Source organism: Oratosquilla oratoria, chromosome 30 (genome assembly GCF_046742065.1).
Source record: "Oratosquilla oratoria isolate Oo_2021 chromosome 30, ASM4674206v1, whole genome shotgun sequence".
Classification (NCBI taxonomy): Eukaryota; Metazoa; Arthropoda; class Malacostraca; order Stomatopoda; family Squillidae; genus Oratosquilla; species Oratosquilla oratoria.
In genome coordinates this window covers 5,203,354-5,222,779 of record NC_134806.1, presented here as the reverse complement: position 1 = coordinate 5,222,779, position 19,426 = coordinate 5,203,354, and the positions used below count along the sequence as shown (strand labels likewise).

General features: G+C 38.0%; 1 protein-coding gene across 5 annotated transcripts in view; it reads left to right on the top strand.

Moving 5' to 3' along the window:
- The first annotated feature begins 9,042 nt into the window (after positions 1-9,042).
- Positions 9,043-19,426, top strand: part of Snx1 (sorting nexin 1) — a 56,969-nt gene continuing 46,585 nt past the window's right edge. For 4 of the 5 annotated variants that reach the window (XM_076212502.1, XM_076212501.1, XM_076212500.1 and 1 more), the window contains exon 1: positions 9,043-9,211. In XM_076212502.1, the coding sequence (XP_076068617.1) occupies positions 9,119-9,211 (93 nt within the window). In that variant the 5' untranslated portion in view covers positions 9,043-9,118. The remainder of the gene's footprint in view (positions 9,212-19,426) is intronic. The other variant, XM_076212503.1, reaches the window with a different exon arrangement.

Here is a 19,426-nt window from a genome sequence, read left to right as displayed (position 1 = left end):
GTAACACTGGTTTCATTCTCATACATACACTACCTCCCCTTGCAAATACTAAGCCCACAACCTTCGTTCTGAGTGTGAACATTTAGAACTGGATGCGAAGTGTATCTGGAGATACGAAAGTTGCGTTCCACTGTCGTAAGTCGAATAATCCTCAAGTCTTAATAACAATCTTAATAATCTCCTTATTAATCGAAAATCATATATGTAGTACAAAATGAACTATTTAATATTGTTTTACACTAAATGTGTACTACTACATAAATGTATTTAAATTTTAATCTCGTACAGTACAAGGAAATGTATAGGATAAGAAAACAAAAATACAAAAGTAAACATCTGACACGCGTTACATTAATTTTTCTCTACCGAAATATGGTGATTTCAGTGGTAATACTGTACACTCACGTACAGTATATACACATACGTACAGTATATACACATACGTACAAATGTTGATAAAGAAAAAACACACGATAATGACTGATCATAAACTGAACACATTTCCGAGTTGAAATAAATTTTGTATCTACGAAATTCAAGTCGAATGTTTGCAACTCGGAGGCTCTGTAGAAATATTTCTTGGTGGACGATGGAGATTGTAGTCTTGGATTACTTTTATTCCTATCTGAAACTGGCTACTATTGAAATCCAAATTTGGTGATAAGTCAAAAAATCTGAGGAACAGCAAGTGATCACAAATAAAGACATTTTTAAACTGATTAACCCAGACCTTTCATATTACATACCTTATTAAGTGAATGAATAAAAACACCACTGACCAAATTTGGTGACATTCTGTCTATCATTTCAGAAGTAAATTTAAAAAAATGGACTGTCACAGGGCAACATGACAAAATATAGGCACATTTCTTAAAAAATTAACTCAGATATTTATTCAATCTTACAATAAATATCCCTTCAAGGAAGTAGTCTGAGCAAACTTGCGTATGCTGAGGGCACAAAATCCTTCCTATTTATCCTGGCAATCCCTGTATCCCCTCCAGCTTACTGAGTTCTTCAGTTTCTGGACATTCATGTGTCCTCACTTTAGTCACTGCATAAAAATTGTGCTTCTAGTTCTTGCCTCCTCTATTGTGACAACCATGAATGGCACATGACCCAGATAAACACACCAGCAAGCTAGCTTGAGTTAAAGTGTGTAAACAATGATGCCGCGACAAATAGTTAGCTCCACTGCCACTAACACTTTAGTCACTTATATTATGCATCTGTAGGCCCTATGCCTCTTCCTTCTCTTAAGTATGTTTCCACCAAATCTTCTATGACCAGTTCGTAAAGTTACTTGATGAGGGTAAATTAAAACGGAGATATCGTTTTCTCCTTTTCTTCCAATTATTTACACTTGCTTATTCAAGCTACACCAAGGGACTCCCGCTTGGGATCCTTGTACATCCACCAAGCCAAGTCTGCTCCGACGTCACTAATTCATCCAATAACTTTGAACGTTATAAATAAGTGCCACCCTTTAAAGGCGTGACTTTACCTCTATGCACCAATAATTTCTCTCCTCCTCCACCCTTTTCTCCAATCAGAAAGAATGTTATACTGTCTCAAGCAATACTGTTTACGCAAGCAATTCTATCGCAAGCGGAACGTGGCTTGAATGTTTACATCTCGTCATATCAGCACTCCATCGATACCCTAGCCTATGTTTACAAAACACCAGATGGCAAGCGAGAATATGCAACTCTGCCCTTCCAATCGGCCATTGTTTCAAAACATCCAGGTAATAAAATGAATATTTTTTCCACCTACCCTTCTATCTACCTAAACGTCTACCTAAAACTACCGGCCTCTTACACGAATGCTCGCCTTGGAAAAACAACACATGCTCACAAATATTTGCGATCTACGTGTCATGAAGCTACCTTGGTATGCGACCTACACTTTCCATTGCATACCAAAGTATATTATATCTATATCGTATATTTTTGTCTTCGTTCTCAATATTTATTCTTATGCAGTAAAGTCATTAACATTCCTAGGTGGCATCCACGCAACTTATACATAGATCACTAAGGCTATTTAGATTGCATACCAAAGTCATGAAGCTACTTTGGTATGCGATCTACAATTTACATCGTGATCTAAAAAAAATAATAATAAAAAAGTTATACGTAGATTACGTTGGTTACATGAAAAATAGTTGGCTATCGTCCATGCTTCTTGAATGAGTCGGGTCGGGCGGGCTGTGGATGAAACATGCAAACTCACCAGCTAGACCTTTGACAAATGATCGCCTGTATGTCTCCTCTAGCGGCTCGTTGTCAAACTTTCCGTTGGAGAATTCTGTGTAGAATTCACTAAATTCAGAAAGATGTGTCGTTGGCAATGCTCAGTCCATACCAGGGCTTTAAGAGGGTAGAATTGCCCTCGTATACCATCCTAGCTTTAATAAAACCAAAGAAATACCGTAAACAAAAGAAAAGAAATACCAAACACTCCGGCACTTTCATCGAGTCAACCATTCATGCACAGCGCAGAATGGTACCCAGGCGCACTCAGGCACGTTCGGAAGGTTCGAAACTCGAGCAGCACGAAATTTGAAATTGGAAGGTCTGAACGGTTCGTTTTATGTGTATGTATATATATTGGAAGGAGGCCATTTTGAATACAGGCTTTGTTGAAGTCTACAGCAGTAGTAGCATTGTTCAACTTGTAAGAAGTACTCTCGATATTTTGAATGAGAGTGCGGAGGTTGGAGGTCAGGGTATTGATAGAATCTCCAAGGTACATGGTGTTTACTCTAGACGTCTTTCGACCCAATCAGAGGTCATCTTCAGGAGTTACAATATACACAATGATAAACAGGAATGACATATGAGGTGTGGCGGGGGAGATTTTGTACCCGCGAAGAAACACTGGGACAGGAAGTCATATGAAGTGTAGCGGGGGAGATGTCGTGTCCGCGTAGCTACCCACGGAGTGCCGACGGGTTCCCTGTAGGTTGCTGGTAGGGCTTCCTCATTGATGGGAGTGAAACTTCAGGCTGTAGCTGGATATTGATGGAGGGTTGATGCAGACGAATAAAAATTGATTCAGTCATCCTTTATCTCCTTGTCTTGTTCTCGATACAGTATTGTTGTTTGTGTTTCTAGTTGTTGCCTGGTGAGGGACTGTCCATGTGTATATAGGTTCAACCACTACCACCTTGTCAAAAAGGATGACGGCACATTTGCAGGATGGAGCAATACTCCGTCACACCAGTAATACACATGGACACTCCCTCACCAGGTAACAACTAGAAACACAAACAACAATACTGTATACAGTATTGTTGTTTGTGTTTCTAGTTGTTGCCTGGTGAGGGAGTGTCCTTGTGTATATAGGTTCAACCACTACCACCTTGTCAAAAAGGATGACGGCACATTTGCAGGATGGGGCAATACTCCGTCACACCAGCCTATATATATATATACATATATATATATACACACATATATACATATATATATATATATATATATATATATATACATATATATATACATATAATATATATATAATATATATATATATATATATGTGTGTGTGTGTGTGTGTGTGTGTGTGTGTGTGTGTGTGTGTGTGTGTGTGTGTGTGTGTGTGTGTAATATAGACAATAGGGTCGGGCCTTTTTCTCCGGTCGGGCGGAGACAATAGCCCTATTTTATGTGCCCTTATATATATATACTTCTCCAAGAAGTAAAGAAGGTTGTATTTATAACATACCATGTAAAAACTGTGATTTTATTTATATAGGCCAAACAGGCAAAGGTTTAGATAAAAGAATAGGCCAACATAAATATAGTATTAGAATGGGGGCAAGTGTCCAGTGGATCATTTGTCCACCAAAGGGATTATGGTCATAATATTGACTGGGGAAATTCTAAAATAATTACTTCTTGTAATAATATCTAAGTCTAAATAAAAATATTCTTCTAAAAAACGCTGTGGAAGTCGGGGACAGGTGGTATTACGGTGACACTTTGTCCTAAAAATATTCTTGAAAAAGCGCTTGGGTAAGTCGGGGTCAGGTGGTATTCTTCTTCTTCTTCTTCTTCTTCTTCTTCGCGTTCTTCTTCTTCTTCGCGTTCCTCTTCTTCTTCTTCTTCTTCGCGTTCCTCTTCTTCTTCTTCTTCTTCTTCTTCTTCGCGTTCTTCTTCTTCTTCTTCGCGTTCTTCTTCTTCTTCTTCTTCTTCTTCGCGTTCTTCTTCTTCTTCTTCCTCGCGTTCTTCTTCGCGTTTTTCTTCGCGTTCTTCTTCGCATTCTTCTTCGCGTTCTTCCTCGCGTTCTTCTTCGCGTTCTTCTTCTTCGCGTTCTTCTTCCTCGCGTTCTTCTTCCTCGCATTCTTCTTCGCGTTCTTCTTCGCATTCTACTTCGTGTTCTTCTTCGAGTTCTTCTTCGCATTCTTCTTCGTGTTGGGGATCCGGTGTTGGGGTTCCGCCCCGAGGCCGAGGCCGAAGGGGAAAACGAGGGATTAGAGCGCGGAAAGCTGCGGCCGTAGGCCGCTGTTTGCGCAGCCAAGCCCCCGGCGAAGCCGAGGAGGGCGAAGCCCGCGGCTTGTTATAGAAAGAAATATTATTGAATCTTGTTTCATAAAAATAAATTTTGGAAATAACATGAGCTTGAGTTTGGGTTTATTTAAATTGGACAATTTTATCATTGATCAAAATTGTGTGTGATAATATGTAACATGGGACATTTATGAATATCCTCTGTCTTCTTATGTATATATTGTTTCTTTCTGTATTGCTTTTCTGTACCTTTGAAAATGTCTTAATAGACGAAAACGTTCGGTATCCGGGTTTTTTCCGGTGGTTTCTGCAAATATATATATATATATATATATATATATATATATATATATATATATATATATATATATATATATATATATATATATATATATATATTCTCAATATTTATTCTTATATGATAGATTTATCAAAATTTCCTGGCGGTATCCATGTATGTCACAAAGAAGACAAGTATATAATATAGATACAATATATTTTAGTATGCGATCTACACAGCCAACGTGATCCACGTATAACTTGCGTGGATACCATCAAGGAATGTTGATAAAATCATTGCATAGGAATAAATATTGAAAATGAAGACAAAAATTATATGATATATGATATTGTCTGGTATGCAATATTAAGTGTAGACCGCATTTCAAACTTGCTTCATGACACGTAAATCGCAAACATTTCTGAACAATTGTTGCTTATTCCATTGAGGGCAATTGTCTTGTGAGCATTTGTTGAGGAACCGTAAATACCTCAGTCTGCACGGCCCCGGCCGTCTGTCCCAGCAAAAGGCGGACCGAAAGCAAGATGACGTCACTTGAATACAATCTATTATTGGACTTTGATCATATGTTTCAGGAATTCCCATCCAGGAAAGCTACACAACTCTTTAATTGTTTTCATCATCATTACATGAAAATCTGAATATTCAAAGTTATTTTTTAGACATTTTCATTCCAAGACAATCAATTGAAAATAAATGTAGATGTTTTACTCAAGAAACTAATATGAAAACCCGCTCTGGGCGGCAAATCACTTCGATCGCTACGCTACTGCCAACTAACACAGTGCTAACCCACATAAATTAATTAGAAATTAACTTGTGCACAAACTGAGAGGCCGTGAAGTCTTGGAGATACAGAGAGAAAATGTACAGTATCTTACATTAAGGATGTAATGTGATTTGCTCACTGCGAAAGGTCCCATTGGGACCTTTTGCAGTGAGCAAATTGATACCAGACACCGCCAGATTTTGTAATTCTTGCCGGAAAATAAATACTTTTTTGGACAAGTTTTATAACCTTACAGAGGTGTATCGTTGTACATTATTGTGTCTTAAATTTAAGTCAATTAATTTCATGATTGCAAGCGGCATATAGCATTGTTTGAGCCTCTATTTATAATCACAGATGATATTCGTAAAACAGCCTATAATTGTATCAAGCCAAGCAATTTGTCATTTTCTACCGACTTCAATGGACGTATACTGATATATACTTTCATTTGAATGTACCAAGCAATAGGCAAATCCATGTAATGTATCGAAAATATAATTTTGCATCGAAGACTTAATTTTTTCGGTACGATAAACTTTGTCTTTCTCTTATTTTTTCTTGAATCTGACGTGCAGTTTGCCACGGCACACGTAAAATTACTCATATTTGTTTGAAAATAGCTCCCAGCAGATCTAAGAGGCTATTCTTTACAAAAATGTCGTTAAGTTCGTACGTCCGCCACCACTGTTGTTATTTTTTATCTCACTGATTATTTTCATATACAGGACGTGACAGTGATATCCATTATTTTTCAACACTCTCAGATAAAATGCACAAACCGAAATCAACATCCTCTTATTTTTACTGCCCATAGTTACTTCAGTAAGAATAATGACCTATTTTAGTTTTACCTTATAATTAAATTAACAAAGCCTGATCACACACCAGTAAGTAAAAATTATAACATTAAGAGTCATGTTTTTAATTTTAAATACATTTATGCAGCAATTTATGGCGTATCTTTTTTTTAAATATCGGTTTCCAAATTAGCTAAGTCACCCCTTTGCCTCGTGAAATCCGAGACAATTGAAAATTCTAGCGCTAATAGGAATCTACGAGCCTGACTGCGAAAGGTCCCATGGCTCTATTCCAACCCAAAAGAAGAGAGTGACCAGCGCCGGACTGGCTCGTAGCCAGGACTTGATTTAATTTTCTTTATACATTTACTTCTACGTACATTTCTACTAGAATCTCTTGTATGAACATAGAATAAACTAAGTTTTGCCATGTAAAGTATAGTAATATAGAGTACGATATTGATTCATATTGTTTTATTATAAGTATATTTGTTCTAGTATTTATCAAGGCATCGATGTAATTACAATTCTCATACCACTTTTTATTGGGGGCGGTGATATTTTGGGGGTATGAAGTATGTTAAAAAACATATAGCTTCCCACATACATCCATCAGTTTATGGACCACGTTAGAAATAATCCAGAACAATAGTATAGATGAATATAAGAATAAAAGAAAAAAATGGACGAATGATTGATATATATGGAGACACGGAACTCCAATATATAATTAAGTGCATACACTCAACACCACTGTGGAAAAGCACCACGAAAAAACAAACCTTCACTCCCAGCTAAAAAAAAAAAAAAAAAAAAAAAAAAGAAGAAGAAGAAGAAGAAGAAGAAAGGAGCTGCTTCTTGGTATTATTATTATTTTTTCGAGATAGTATACCAGGTTTGCCCAAATCACTCCTACCTTCAATGAAATTACAGCCTGAACGCAGTGTTCCCTACCCCCACTCCCCATTTTACAAAGGCGGAGTATGCCGACAGGAGACCTTTTGGTCCATATCTAGGTCGGATGCGAAAAAAAATCATAATAATAATAAAAAAACTATAATAATGTAAATAACAAATAAAATACATAGATAAATGTATAGGTACAGTTAAATAATAAACAAACAGGTAAATAGTAAATATTAATAAATTGACATATAACTAATAATGAATGAAAATCAGACACAAATGATAACAAAACAAAAACAAATAATATAGAATAAATTATAATCATTACAGCATCTTGCTTAGGTGTTTATCTAAATGATTCTTAAAGCTTCGAACTGAACTACATTGCACTACCTGTGCAGGAAGTTTATTCCATTCATTAACTACACGGTTGGCAAAGTTGTTTCTACCCATTTCCAAATTAAATCTATTTCCGGACAGTTTGAGACAATGCACTGAACGCGTGAAGTCCGCTTGGCTGGTCATCTATGAGCAACTTCTATCTCCATGTCACACTCATGTCAATTTTCTCTTACTGATACACATGAATAATGTCTTGTTGTAATTTCTGAGGTCCGATTTAAATGTTTCATCACTGTTTTCAGTTCAAGCACGTTTGGTTTCAATAAAAAAAAAATGTCCCTGATAATGGTATTTCTTCATATTTTTACCCCTCGTTGATTTTTTGCAATGATTTCTTTCGAATATCATCACTGCGCGACTAAGAGATGAAGACTGTCCAACATCGTACGTGCGCTCTGTAGTACGTGAATACACGTAAGCTCTCTAGATTTTATTTAGTTACCTAGTTGTATCTTACGGGAAAGGGAGCTACGTGATTTTTTGGGTGGGTGGGGGTGGCGTGATCGACAGCTATTACCCTCTCAGATGAGAGCTCAGAACTCATATATGGCCTGGTCCATGGGTAATATTGTGACCTTACAAATACACATCATGCCTTACCCAAAACAGGAGTACCGTCTCGCAGTGCAGTGATGCTGAATTTTTCAGCCTTGGGGGGGACTCGAACTCGGATCGCTGAATGAGTGGTCAAGATTTGTACCAATGTACTGTAAGGCCACTACACTGGCTAAAGACCTTGAACAGATTTTACAGTATATAACATTTCAAGAATCTCACATTTTCTAAAATAAGTAAGTTTTGCCATTTTGTCAATAGAACGATAAAAGTTATTTTGCTAGCTCAGTGTTTAGTTTTAGTATTTCTTAAGTCACGAGAAGATGGAATAAATGAGATCCCCCCCCCCCTCATTTTGTAGATAAGGACCGAAAACCGAATTTCCTTCGAAGCAGGGATCGGCGTAGCCGGTGGCTCGTAAATAAATAAAATGAATTTACCTGACCATTGCATCTTAACCCCTCAGGCATGACTGACCATTCTGTATCTCGCCACATTGCTCAGGTTAAAAGCAATGGAGGGAGACACAACTCTTCTATAACAGAATCCAATAGTCGGAGCTGGTTTACCACCACCATGTTAATATAAATATTTATAAATGGATCGACCAGGGCCGCCAGGCATGGGTATTCAAATCAGTGATGTATGACGTAAGATAAATTTCAAGAATTAAAGAGATACCTACTGAGCACGCTTTGGTATTTATTGGTGTGGAAATGAACAGAAGTTAGGATTTCCCGTCTTCTTTGTTAGTTTCTTGATAGCAGACGATAATTTAGTTCCACTGATAGCCACCAGATAGAGCTTCATGGTTTACACACCAATCGTATTTAGCGATTCGGAAATATTGTAGTCACAGTAAGCAAACATGGCAGACTCAAGGGAGCCGCCTCCTCTTTTTGATGACGATGATTCTAGAAAAGACGATGAAAACGACGATCTTTTCACCTCTGCTGTACAGGTTAGTGTGCCTTTAGATTTATGAGCTGGTTTCGGTCAATTTATATCCTTTACTGAAGGAGGGCACTACGTAGTTACTTCGAGGTACGCCCATCAAGTGACAAATCTCATGACAAGTCAAGTAGTAGTACTGGTAATTGTATGCATAGACATATGTATTATCTGTGTAAATATATATATCCTCTTTTTATGGGAGGAAGACATTCTTCATAATTAATCAAGACAACTCGTGTTTCTTTATCTTGGGGGAGACCTATTTCAAATTTGGGATATGAATATTATACTAAAGTGAAATCTATGACTATTAACTTTGTACTTATCAGAGGAACTGAAGATTTCACAAAAGAAATAATGTTGTAGCCATAGCCGTGTAACATTACCTTTAAGTTTGATGCACTTTTAAATTATTATTGTTTAAGGAAATTGTGGTGGTTTTGTTTACTTGGTTTACTTGCAGGTATTTTCACTTTTATTTTGGAGATTATTTTTCTTTTAAATAATTTCTCAACACAAAATCTCATGAATGATAGATGCAGTGTTTGTGGTAAAATGAGAATTATTTGTTATAAAGGCATTAGTGGAGTTGACCTGATTCCTGAAGGCACTAGTACAAAGGAAGGGTGAAGTTCACACTTGCCAGAACATTGGAAAGAACGTACCAAGAATTTTGAAGTCTAAATATACACTTTAACTACAATAGTTTAATGGCTTGAACAGGAGGGAGTAAAACTTTACCAGTGTTTTAACTAGCACAGAAATAATTGATTAGTGTTTGATCTTAAAATTGATAAACTGGATGCATCATGAATCATGATTGAGAATGCATACCACATTTTTCATCATTAGTAGGGTTAAGGAGTCCTCAAGGTGCAGTAGAGAAGAGTTTCTGCCTCAAACATAGGAGACCCATGGTAGTCTGGTGCTTCTTAGTTTGGATTTGAATTATTTTTTGTTTCCGATTTATTTTTTCAACGAATTCTATTCATGACATTGTGAAAACTAGTCCAATTGTTCATAGCAAAATGTGAATTATTTGAGTTGAAGAGCAGAGGACCTAGAATGGATTGATGGGTTATTTTTATTAGTGCACATCCGATATAGCAATAGAAAATTAGATTCCTTTTGTAAATCATATGTCAATATAATATGTTTTTCTTTGCGGAAATTTATAAAAAACCTTGCTAAAAGAAATGCACAACTGACACTATGTTCTCTGTCCAGTCTTGTCAATGGTGACAATGATGTTGTGTACAGGGTGTTCTCCCACTCCGAGTGACATCACCACTCTACATATTTTCAAAGCATTGCTATGAAGCAGAGCTTCATACTTTTCTTCAAGCTATGAAACTCCTCTATACCCCCACAGTGTGATCTAATACCAAATCCAGCCATCAGTATCCCTAAGAATAACAACCCTGATAGCCTCTAGAACTACAGGTACCGCATTACTAAAAGCAGGCTAGGTTAGACAAATTTATCATACTTTAATTTCATCAAACTTCACATCTATCAAAACAAAGATGGTGTCTGAAGCAGTCATTGTGGCTCCGTTCATTAGTGTGTAGCTTTTAGTATATTTTTATGTTACTGATTTCCACCAAGAAAAACGTATTACATTGATGTATTATTTACAAAATGAATATTTAATTTTCTATTGCTATATCACGTAGGTGTGCACTTCTAAAAATTCATCAGGGAGAGTCAGTCATATATGCTAGAACCTCAAAAATAATTAGCCAAAAATTTAGTAGTTTTAGGGATGCTATGCATCCCTAAATATGCAGTTAATCTACTGTAGGTGCATGCCATTTTATGTAAAAAAAAAAATAATAACTTTATGGCAATTGTTCACATAGGATGTGAAACCCTTTCAACAATGGATATCATAATTTGTACATAAGGGTCATATTTCAACGCTGACACCTAATCAGTAGGATCGAACTAATTGCACTAGTTTCAGATTCCATTTTCAACTACTGTACAGAAATTTCAATATACATAACATTTCATGTGCATTTCATACCATTTGCACGACCTTATCAAACTGGATTAAATCACTGGTGAGGTTGCAGGGGCTATATTTACCAAATTGTTCTATACACACGAGATCCTGCTGGTGGTTTTATGGCAGACCCGTAAGGCTGAACACTTCGTGGGGTAGAAGCCTGATAACATGCTAGACCATACCTAACTTAGGACATATCCTGTCTCTGGCTGATTGGAGTTGATATGTATAATAACAGAATTGGTGTCACCAGTATTGTCATAAATTTCATAATTTTGGAATTTGAATAACTAGTTTAATATATTTCCAGTGACTTGCAAATTTCCCCCAGAAAAAGTAGAGCTAAGAGCAAAGAAATTAAAAGGGAAGTCGAATTATGATAAAAAAAAATGGTACAATTTGTTTAATGAAAGTTCTGACCTGGCATGGGCAACTTGTCACTCTCTTTAACAAGTGTCATTTAGAAACTTCCATCCTACAAGTTTTTTATATTTGCTAAAAAGATTGGAGCTATTATTGTTTGTAACCATTTTCCATTGAAAGCAAGGGACATCTTCAGTATTCAATATGTTGCCCAAGGGGCCTCCTGCAGGGGATCCATAGCTCTTGGGTAACAATAGCAGCCATCAGGCAGGTTCCATAGGGCACTCAGGGAAGAAATGTTGTGTTGAGGGATTGTTGGTGTGGGACAATGTAGGATAGGGTGCTCATTGTCTTCTGCATGGTGGTTCTAAGGTAGTTTGATTCTGTGGCTAGGCCTACTGTGTTGATGCAGTCTTAAAGATCTGGATGGTGTTGTGAATGCAGGTGTGCTAGTGTGGTTCTTGCTTGTCTTGAGAGGTATTTTTTGTGGGGCTGGTGTCTGGGGGAGTGTTGGTGTGGTATCGAGTTTGGTGGCCTGTTTTCGAGAGCTTGTTTAATGATCTAGATTTGAACATGTTTTTGTGTAGTATAGGTGGCAGGGTGCTGCATTTACCTAATTGTAATATACAAGAGAGGAGCAACACTCGTTGGGGCCTGGCTCCTATTTTCTAATTAATCATACCTAGCCTCAAATTCTTGTACAGTTCCAACTTAATCCATATCCTTGATTTCCAGTTATCATATTTGGGCTATATCACTTCCTAAGCTATACCAAGTATTTATGCATCTATATGGAAAACTGAATTTCATCAAATCCTTTTTGAAATGTGGCCTTTCTTAATTTGCCTCCATGACCTCTTAAAACCCACCCACCCCCATCTTTAATCGGGAGATCTCTTCCGTTAGTGCAGTCAAAGTTGGTAGACCCAGTGCTGTCAGTCTATCCTTGTATAGTTTATCTGCCAAGTTATGGACTAGTTTGGTTGCTGCCTTGTATCCTTCACTCTGTGTGGGGACTATACGACTGATACATGTTCCAGTCTTGGATAGATTATGATTTAATTTAGTTTTTTCATTGTCTCTTCATCCATATAGTGGAACGCCACTTTATTCTTCTGCAGTAGTCCATACGTCTCTCCCATAATCCTGCTGATATATGTCAGGTGACAGTTTCTTTTATCAAGACTCCTAAATCTTTCTCCTCTTTTGCTCTTGTAATGGGTTCATTTCCCAAGGAATAGATTAAAGATTGTCTTGCTACTATTGCCCATTTCCAGTACTTTCCATTTTTTGCTATTGAATTTAATTTCCCATTCTTGGCTCCATGCCAAAATAGTACCAAGATCTTTTTTGCAATAGTGTACAGTCCTCCTCATTTTTCACTCTTCTCATGAAGAGTGTTTATAAAGCAGCTTTGGCTGCCAGGCTCCAATATTAGATGAACTGTTCCTTGCTTCTTTGGTTTTTAATTGAATACAGTGAAGGAACCCTTAATCCCCAAGATTCTAAAATTGAGTAGTGTGTGTGATGATTTTTATGAGTAGATGTATGCTCTTGAGTTGCAGCATTTGTATGTAAGCTATTATTATGGTTATATTCAGGCAAATATTTAATTTTCATTTACATAATTGTTTATTCCATGCTAGAGACCTTTGCAACCTAGGATGGTGCAAACAAAAGGGTGTTACTCCCAGTGTGATTGATAGTGATTGATAAGATTATGGAAGAGGGAGTTGTGGCTTTGTTTAATGTCCCTCCCCTCCTGCATTTGACAATAAATATGTGAATGATAGGAAAAGTACACAATGAAATGATTTGAATCAACAGGTATTGAGGAATTGTTTGTTTTTGGAATTCCATATTAACTTCGTTGGTGCAGCTTAGTTTAGACATTCCAGTATAGGATGATGAAAATTCAGTATTTTGTATAAATATATAAAAAGGTCAATTATATTTTATTTTAATACAAAAAAAAATGTAGGCTTGTAGGATCCAATCATTGATTAAACTTTGCTTTAACTTCAATATGAGTCGAATTCTCATGGCTGATGTTTGATGATTCAATGATGCACCACAATACTCATGTTATAAAATATAGTTATAGCTGTATTACTCATTCTCATTCACTCTGAATATCAATAACCACAGAAAATATGATCAAACCAGTTCACAGAATATGGGAGTCACTCAGCTACAACTACAAAATAGATATAATCAAGACACATCGGCATCTTCATATACCCACTTGCGCCTCATGATGTTGACGTAGGCGTCATTGTATGGAAGGGTTTAAGTTTACACATAATATTAGATTGGACTGCATAAGAAAACATGGACTTATGGATAGTGTGAAAATCTTTAATATGGTGAAAGGTAGAAGATAGTTCCATGATGGATAAGAAATTGGAAGTGAATTGACATGCCATGTAGTACAAAAAAAAAAGACAAGCTGTGATTACAAGTGTTGGTGGTATGGAATAATTCGTATGTGTATCAGTCATGTTATCATTCCAAATGCAAAGTTAAGAGAGTAATAAAAGGCATTTGTTGTTCTGTGCTATTTTAAATCTTTTTACACAAATGGAAGGAAAATGTATATTAACCACATAAAGGCAGATCAGTTAATGTACAGAATCAGTGAAAGCACTCCAAAATATTGGAGATAAAACTATTTACATTTTTAATATTACATGAAAACTACCGTACTTAGATTTTGTAATTGCCAATTTTGGAATTGTGTTTTTTTAGTAAATGGCATAGTTTTTGTGGATCATGGATATACAGTTACCACTAAGCTTTGACCTAATTCTCGGAAAAGTACCAAAAATTGATTGAGAGGGTTGGTTGGTATGTAACACTTTCATTGACCTGAACCCAGTAATCATGCCACCCCTTTCTCTCTATCTATCTATATCTCTATATATATACTTGATTTTACTTGGCTAGGTGGGTTTATCATCCCATAATGTCTGCCACTATCTCTCCCCTCTGTCAATATATCCATCCCCCCCTCTCTCTCTACATATATATACCCCTTCTCTCTCTCCTTCCCTTCCTCCCTCCCCCACTTCTCCTTCCCTCCCTCCTTCCTTCTCCTTCCCTCCCTCCTTCCTTCTCCTTCCCTCCCTCCCTCCTTCCTTCTCCTTCCCTCCCTTCCTTCTCCTTCCCTCCCTTCCTTCTCCTTCCCTCCCTCCCTCCCTCCTTCCCTCCCTCCCTCCCTCCTTCCCTCCCTCCTTCCTTCCTTCTCCTTCCCTCCCTCCCTCCCTCCCTCCCTCCCTCCTCCCTCCTTCCTTCCTTCTCCTTCCCTCCCTCCCTCCCTCCTTCCTTCCTTCTCCTTCACTCCCTCCCTCCCTCCTTCCTTCTCCTTCCCTCCCTCCCTCCTTCCTTCTCCTTCCCTCCCTCCTTCCTTCTCCTTCCCTCCCTCCTTCCTTCTCCTTCCCTCCCTCCTTCCTTCTCCTTCCTTCTCCTTCCCTCCCTCCCTCCCTCCCTCCCTCCCTCCTTCCTTCCTTCCTTCTCCTTCCCTCCCTCCTTCCCTTCCTTCTCCTTCCCTTCCTTCTCCTTCCCTTCCTTCTCCTTCCCTCCCTCCTCCTACCCTCCCTCCTACTTCCTTCTCCTTCCCTCCCTCCTCCTTCCTTTCCACTCTTTCTCTCTCCCTCCCCCCTCTCTCTCTCCTCTCTCTCCTCTCTCTCCTCTTTCTGTCTGTCTCTCCACTCTCTCTCTTTTTTCTTCTTCTTCTCACTCCCAGACTAAGTACTCCACCAATTGCCCACCAAGAAATCGCTCTCCTGACAAACAAGGATCATTTTAGCACACTTGTGTTCAGGCCACCACCCAATATTGAAGGCATACAAACACAAAATATGCCCATAGACCCAGATTCTCAAGGATGCAATTACCACACAGTGACACCTCATTCTACAATGCCCTGTACTCACCCAATCCAGATAGCAACAGCATGATGCAACTTCCTTGAGTTATTTGACCCAAACCAGAGCAACTTTCATCAGGGCATTGGGTCTCCTGGAAGGGACCTGGTGGAACACATTGATTGATAGCACTAGTGACTACAGTATGCCCTATCTATCTGATCATATGAGGTGATAATTTGTAGTTTTCTTCAGGTTTTCTCATCTTGCATGAATGAGGTGTCTGACTGGTTTTTATGAAGATGAATCTCCAGGATTGTGAAGTAGGGCACCTTAATACTAATTTTTTTCAGAATGCATTCAAATTATCTTAATCTGTATAGCTTATAGCTAAGAAATGCAGAGCTCGTATGCCGAACAGAACAAGTAGACTGGTAAGTTCATGAAAGACTTCAGTATGCAGAGAAAAATGATGATGGACAGCCCACCACTGATCAGGTTTGTACCGTGTGGAATGTGGCTTCCTTGCACCAATTGCAGCTCTTAGCAGGACTTCTGTTTTTGCCTCACCCAAAGCAAATGGTAAATGGCTGCAAATAGGTATGGGATGTTTTGGGACTTAGCCACACTTCTGCAATATTTTTTTACACTTATAATTAGTTGCTGTTTGTATCCTCTTTCATTTTTTTATATTTTCAGTTTTGCATGAATGTTGCATTAGTAAGAGGCAGATTTTTGTAATTGATTGTTTGCAGATGTAGCAGTTCATGATGTGTAGAGGTTAACTTCAGTAATTCGCGTTTGTATAATACATATATACACTTAAGTGTGTGCGTGTGTGTGTATGTGGTATTGACATTGTGAGGACATCTAAGAAAAGGCTCTCTTGATTTACATAAAGCTTTTATTTCAGTAAGACCATCACACACTACTGATTTCAGATTTGTGGATTTGCCTCGCATGTTTCATCGTGAACACAAATTTGTTCTAAAGATCTAATCCATTCATTGTTAAATGTGCTAAAGAATAACTATGATTATATTAAAGATTCTTCTAATTTAGTGTTTTTTGTAAGGTGGCTGTAAATTTATTTTTTGTGCTATTTTATCCAAAAACTTTAAATCGTTGAATTTTGTCACTTAACAGTCTCGAGTATATAATATGGAAAATGCGTCTGTGGACCAAGTCAGATTTTAAGGATGTACTATGAAAATTATTGTCCATCACCAAAATGTAGGTAGTTGAAAATAGGAGTTTTTAATTTGGCTAGTATGGTGTCTACGAGGACATCAGTAATAGATAAAAAGCCTTCAGTTTATAAAACTGCATGAAATTATTTTTGCATACTATTGTTTGTGAGTTTGAAATGTCAAACTGTGGTGCTACATAGCAGTGTGGACTCGAAGGGGATATTATTACAAAAGATATATAGTTTCATGAAAATTGACAATAACCACTATAATGTTTTCCTCCCTTTTATGAACATAAATTATTTCTAAATACACTTGATGCTATAAGGTAATTCACTTCTAGACTTATAATAATTCTTATAAAATCTCAAGCTGATTAACCTTACTTGACAAAGAAAATGAAAAGGGTGTTGTAAATTGGCCAAAACAGAACTTTATCTTCAGAGGGCTCATCTTATTTCAACTAACCTGCCGGTCTATTCCCTTTCCTGACAATGTGAATACAGATACACATATAAATATAATTGTATTTCAAATTAATATATCACCAGACCATCAGTGGGCAACTAGTGGCCACACCATGTCTCCTACGGGTTTAGTTTCTGATTGCGCTATTCTAGCTAACTTCATGTCAGGTTTAGGTGGGATTTGGAAATGTACTGCACCTCACTTTAAAGAAAATAGAACGTCACCCCTTGTAAGTGTATGTGTGGTGAGTAGTGATTCAATTTGATATACATGGGACAATATTTACAGACCTGGCAAGACAGAGGTACATGTTGAAAGAAAAATCTAAATGCAATATATCACTGCTATAATGTCAAAGTTAAAGAAAAAGAATAAAAGGGGGAAGGAAAGAAGTGACAACTAACCTATCAAGATGAAGGTACACGTTGAAATGCCCTCAGCTGGCTACCTTGTGCCCACTAGTCATGACCATATTCCAAATATGACTCACCACTGTAATTTCTTCATATAGTTTAACCTTTCCCTCGTTATGATTTTTTAGATTAGCTTGAACATTAAAAAGAGTGAGAAAACTGTGTAAAGTTCCTGAACATGGTGAATGCAGAATTTTTATGTAGAAAAAAGTACTTGAAGGTCTTACCAGGGTTCAGACATGTTTCAGCTGTGAGATGGTATTTAGGGATAAGGTGTGGAAGTGATTACATCAACAGAATATGATATAAATACAGGGAGAAAATATTGCAGTTCTTTACAGAAAGTGATTCTGAGGAACAAAGAATAGAAGTAAATTCTAGTGAACATTTCTCCAGAGGTCCATAATGCTTTCAAAAGTTGGGTGGCGGATAAAGCTGTAGTATGTTGCATACTGTATTTTAAATACAGTAGCAGTTTCATTTACACTAGTAGCATTTATATCAATTAATCTTTTGACTTGTTTGATAGATGTTCAATTTTCTATTAATAATGCATTATATATAGAAGGTGCATAATTAGGTATATTATTGATCTATTCTTTGACTACCATTAGACTGAAAGATTCATAACCAAGCATACTCCTCTAACCAAAGTGGTGGCGTACCAGAATTTACAAACACAATTGGGAATTATTTGTAGTCATGCAGTGATATCTTTCATCAAACAAGTAACTTATCTCCAGCATAGGATCAGACTTTATTAAATTGAAGGGGTAGCAAGTATTTGGAAGTCGTTTACTGAAAAATCTGATATTGTGAGCTTGGTGCATTTGCTTGAGATATTTGACTTGAGGTTGGAAAGTGTGAAAATTTTCTCTTGCACATAATTCTAAAAAAAAAAAAAAAAATTCTCTCCTCCCTATCTCCCTCACTTTCCTCGCTCCCTCATCACACTCCTCTCTCCCTCATTACTCTCCTCCCTCCCTCATTACTCTCCTCCCTTCCTCTCTCACTCTCTTCCCTTCCTCTCTCCCTCTCTCTCCTCCCATCTTCTCTCTATCTCTCTCCTCCCTTCCCTCTCTCTCTCCTCCCTTCCCTCTCTCTCTCCTCCCTTCCCTCTCTCTCTCCTCCCTTCCCTCTCTCTCTCCCTTCCCTCTCTCTCTCCTCCCTTCCCTCTCTCTCTCCTCCCTTCCCTCTCTCTCTCCTCCCTTCCCTCTCTCTCTCCTCCCTTCCCTCTCTCCCTCCCTCTCTCTCTCCTCCCCTCCTCTCTCTCTAATCTCTCCCTCTCTCTCTCCTCTGTCCCTCCCTCTCCTCCTCCCTTCCCTCTCTCTCTCCTCCCTTCCCTCTCTCTCTCCTCCCTTCCCTCTCTCTCTCCTCCCTTCCCTCTCTCTCTCTCCTCCCTTCCCTCTCTCTCTCTCCTCCCTTCCCTCTCTCTCTCTCCTCCCTTCCCTCTCTCTCTCCTCCCTTCCCTCTCTCTCTCTCCTCCCTTCCCTCTCTCTCTCCCTCCCCCCCACTCTCTCTCTCTCTCTCTCTCTCTCTCTCTCTCCCCCCCTCTCTCCCTCTCTCCCTCCCACTCCTCCCTCTCTCCCTCCTCTCTCCTCCCTCCCACTCCTCTCATCTCTCCCTCTCTGCATCTGTATCTCTCTCTGGCTCCCCCTCTCCTCCTTTTCCTCACCATCAGTTCTTGCTATCCCTGTTTTAATTCCCCTGAGTTGTAGAGATAATATTGCACTTTTTGTTTTTATATATGGCATAGATTAAGATTTTTGTGAATTCTTAAATTTAATTGTATGGGATGAGGTTATAAATGGAATTTGTAAGATCTTACTTGTTCCTGTAAGAAGTGAATCAAAATTTCCCCCTCTTTTCTCTCTCTCTCTCTCTCTCTCTCTCTCTTAAACTAGGCATACA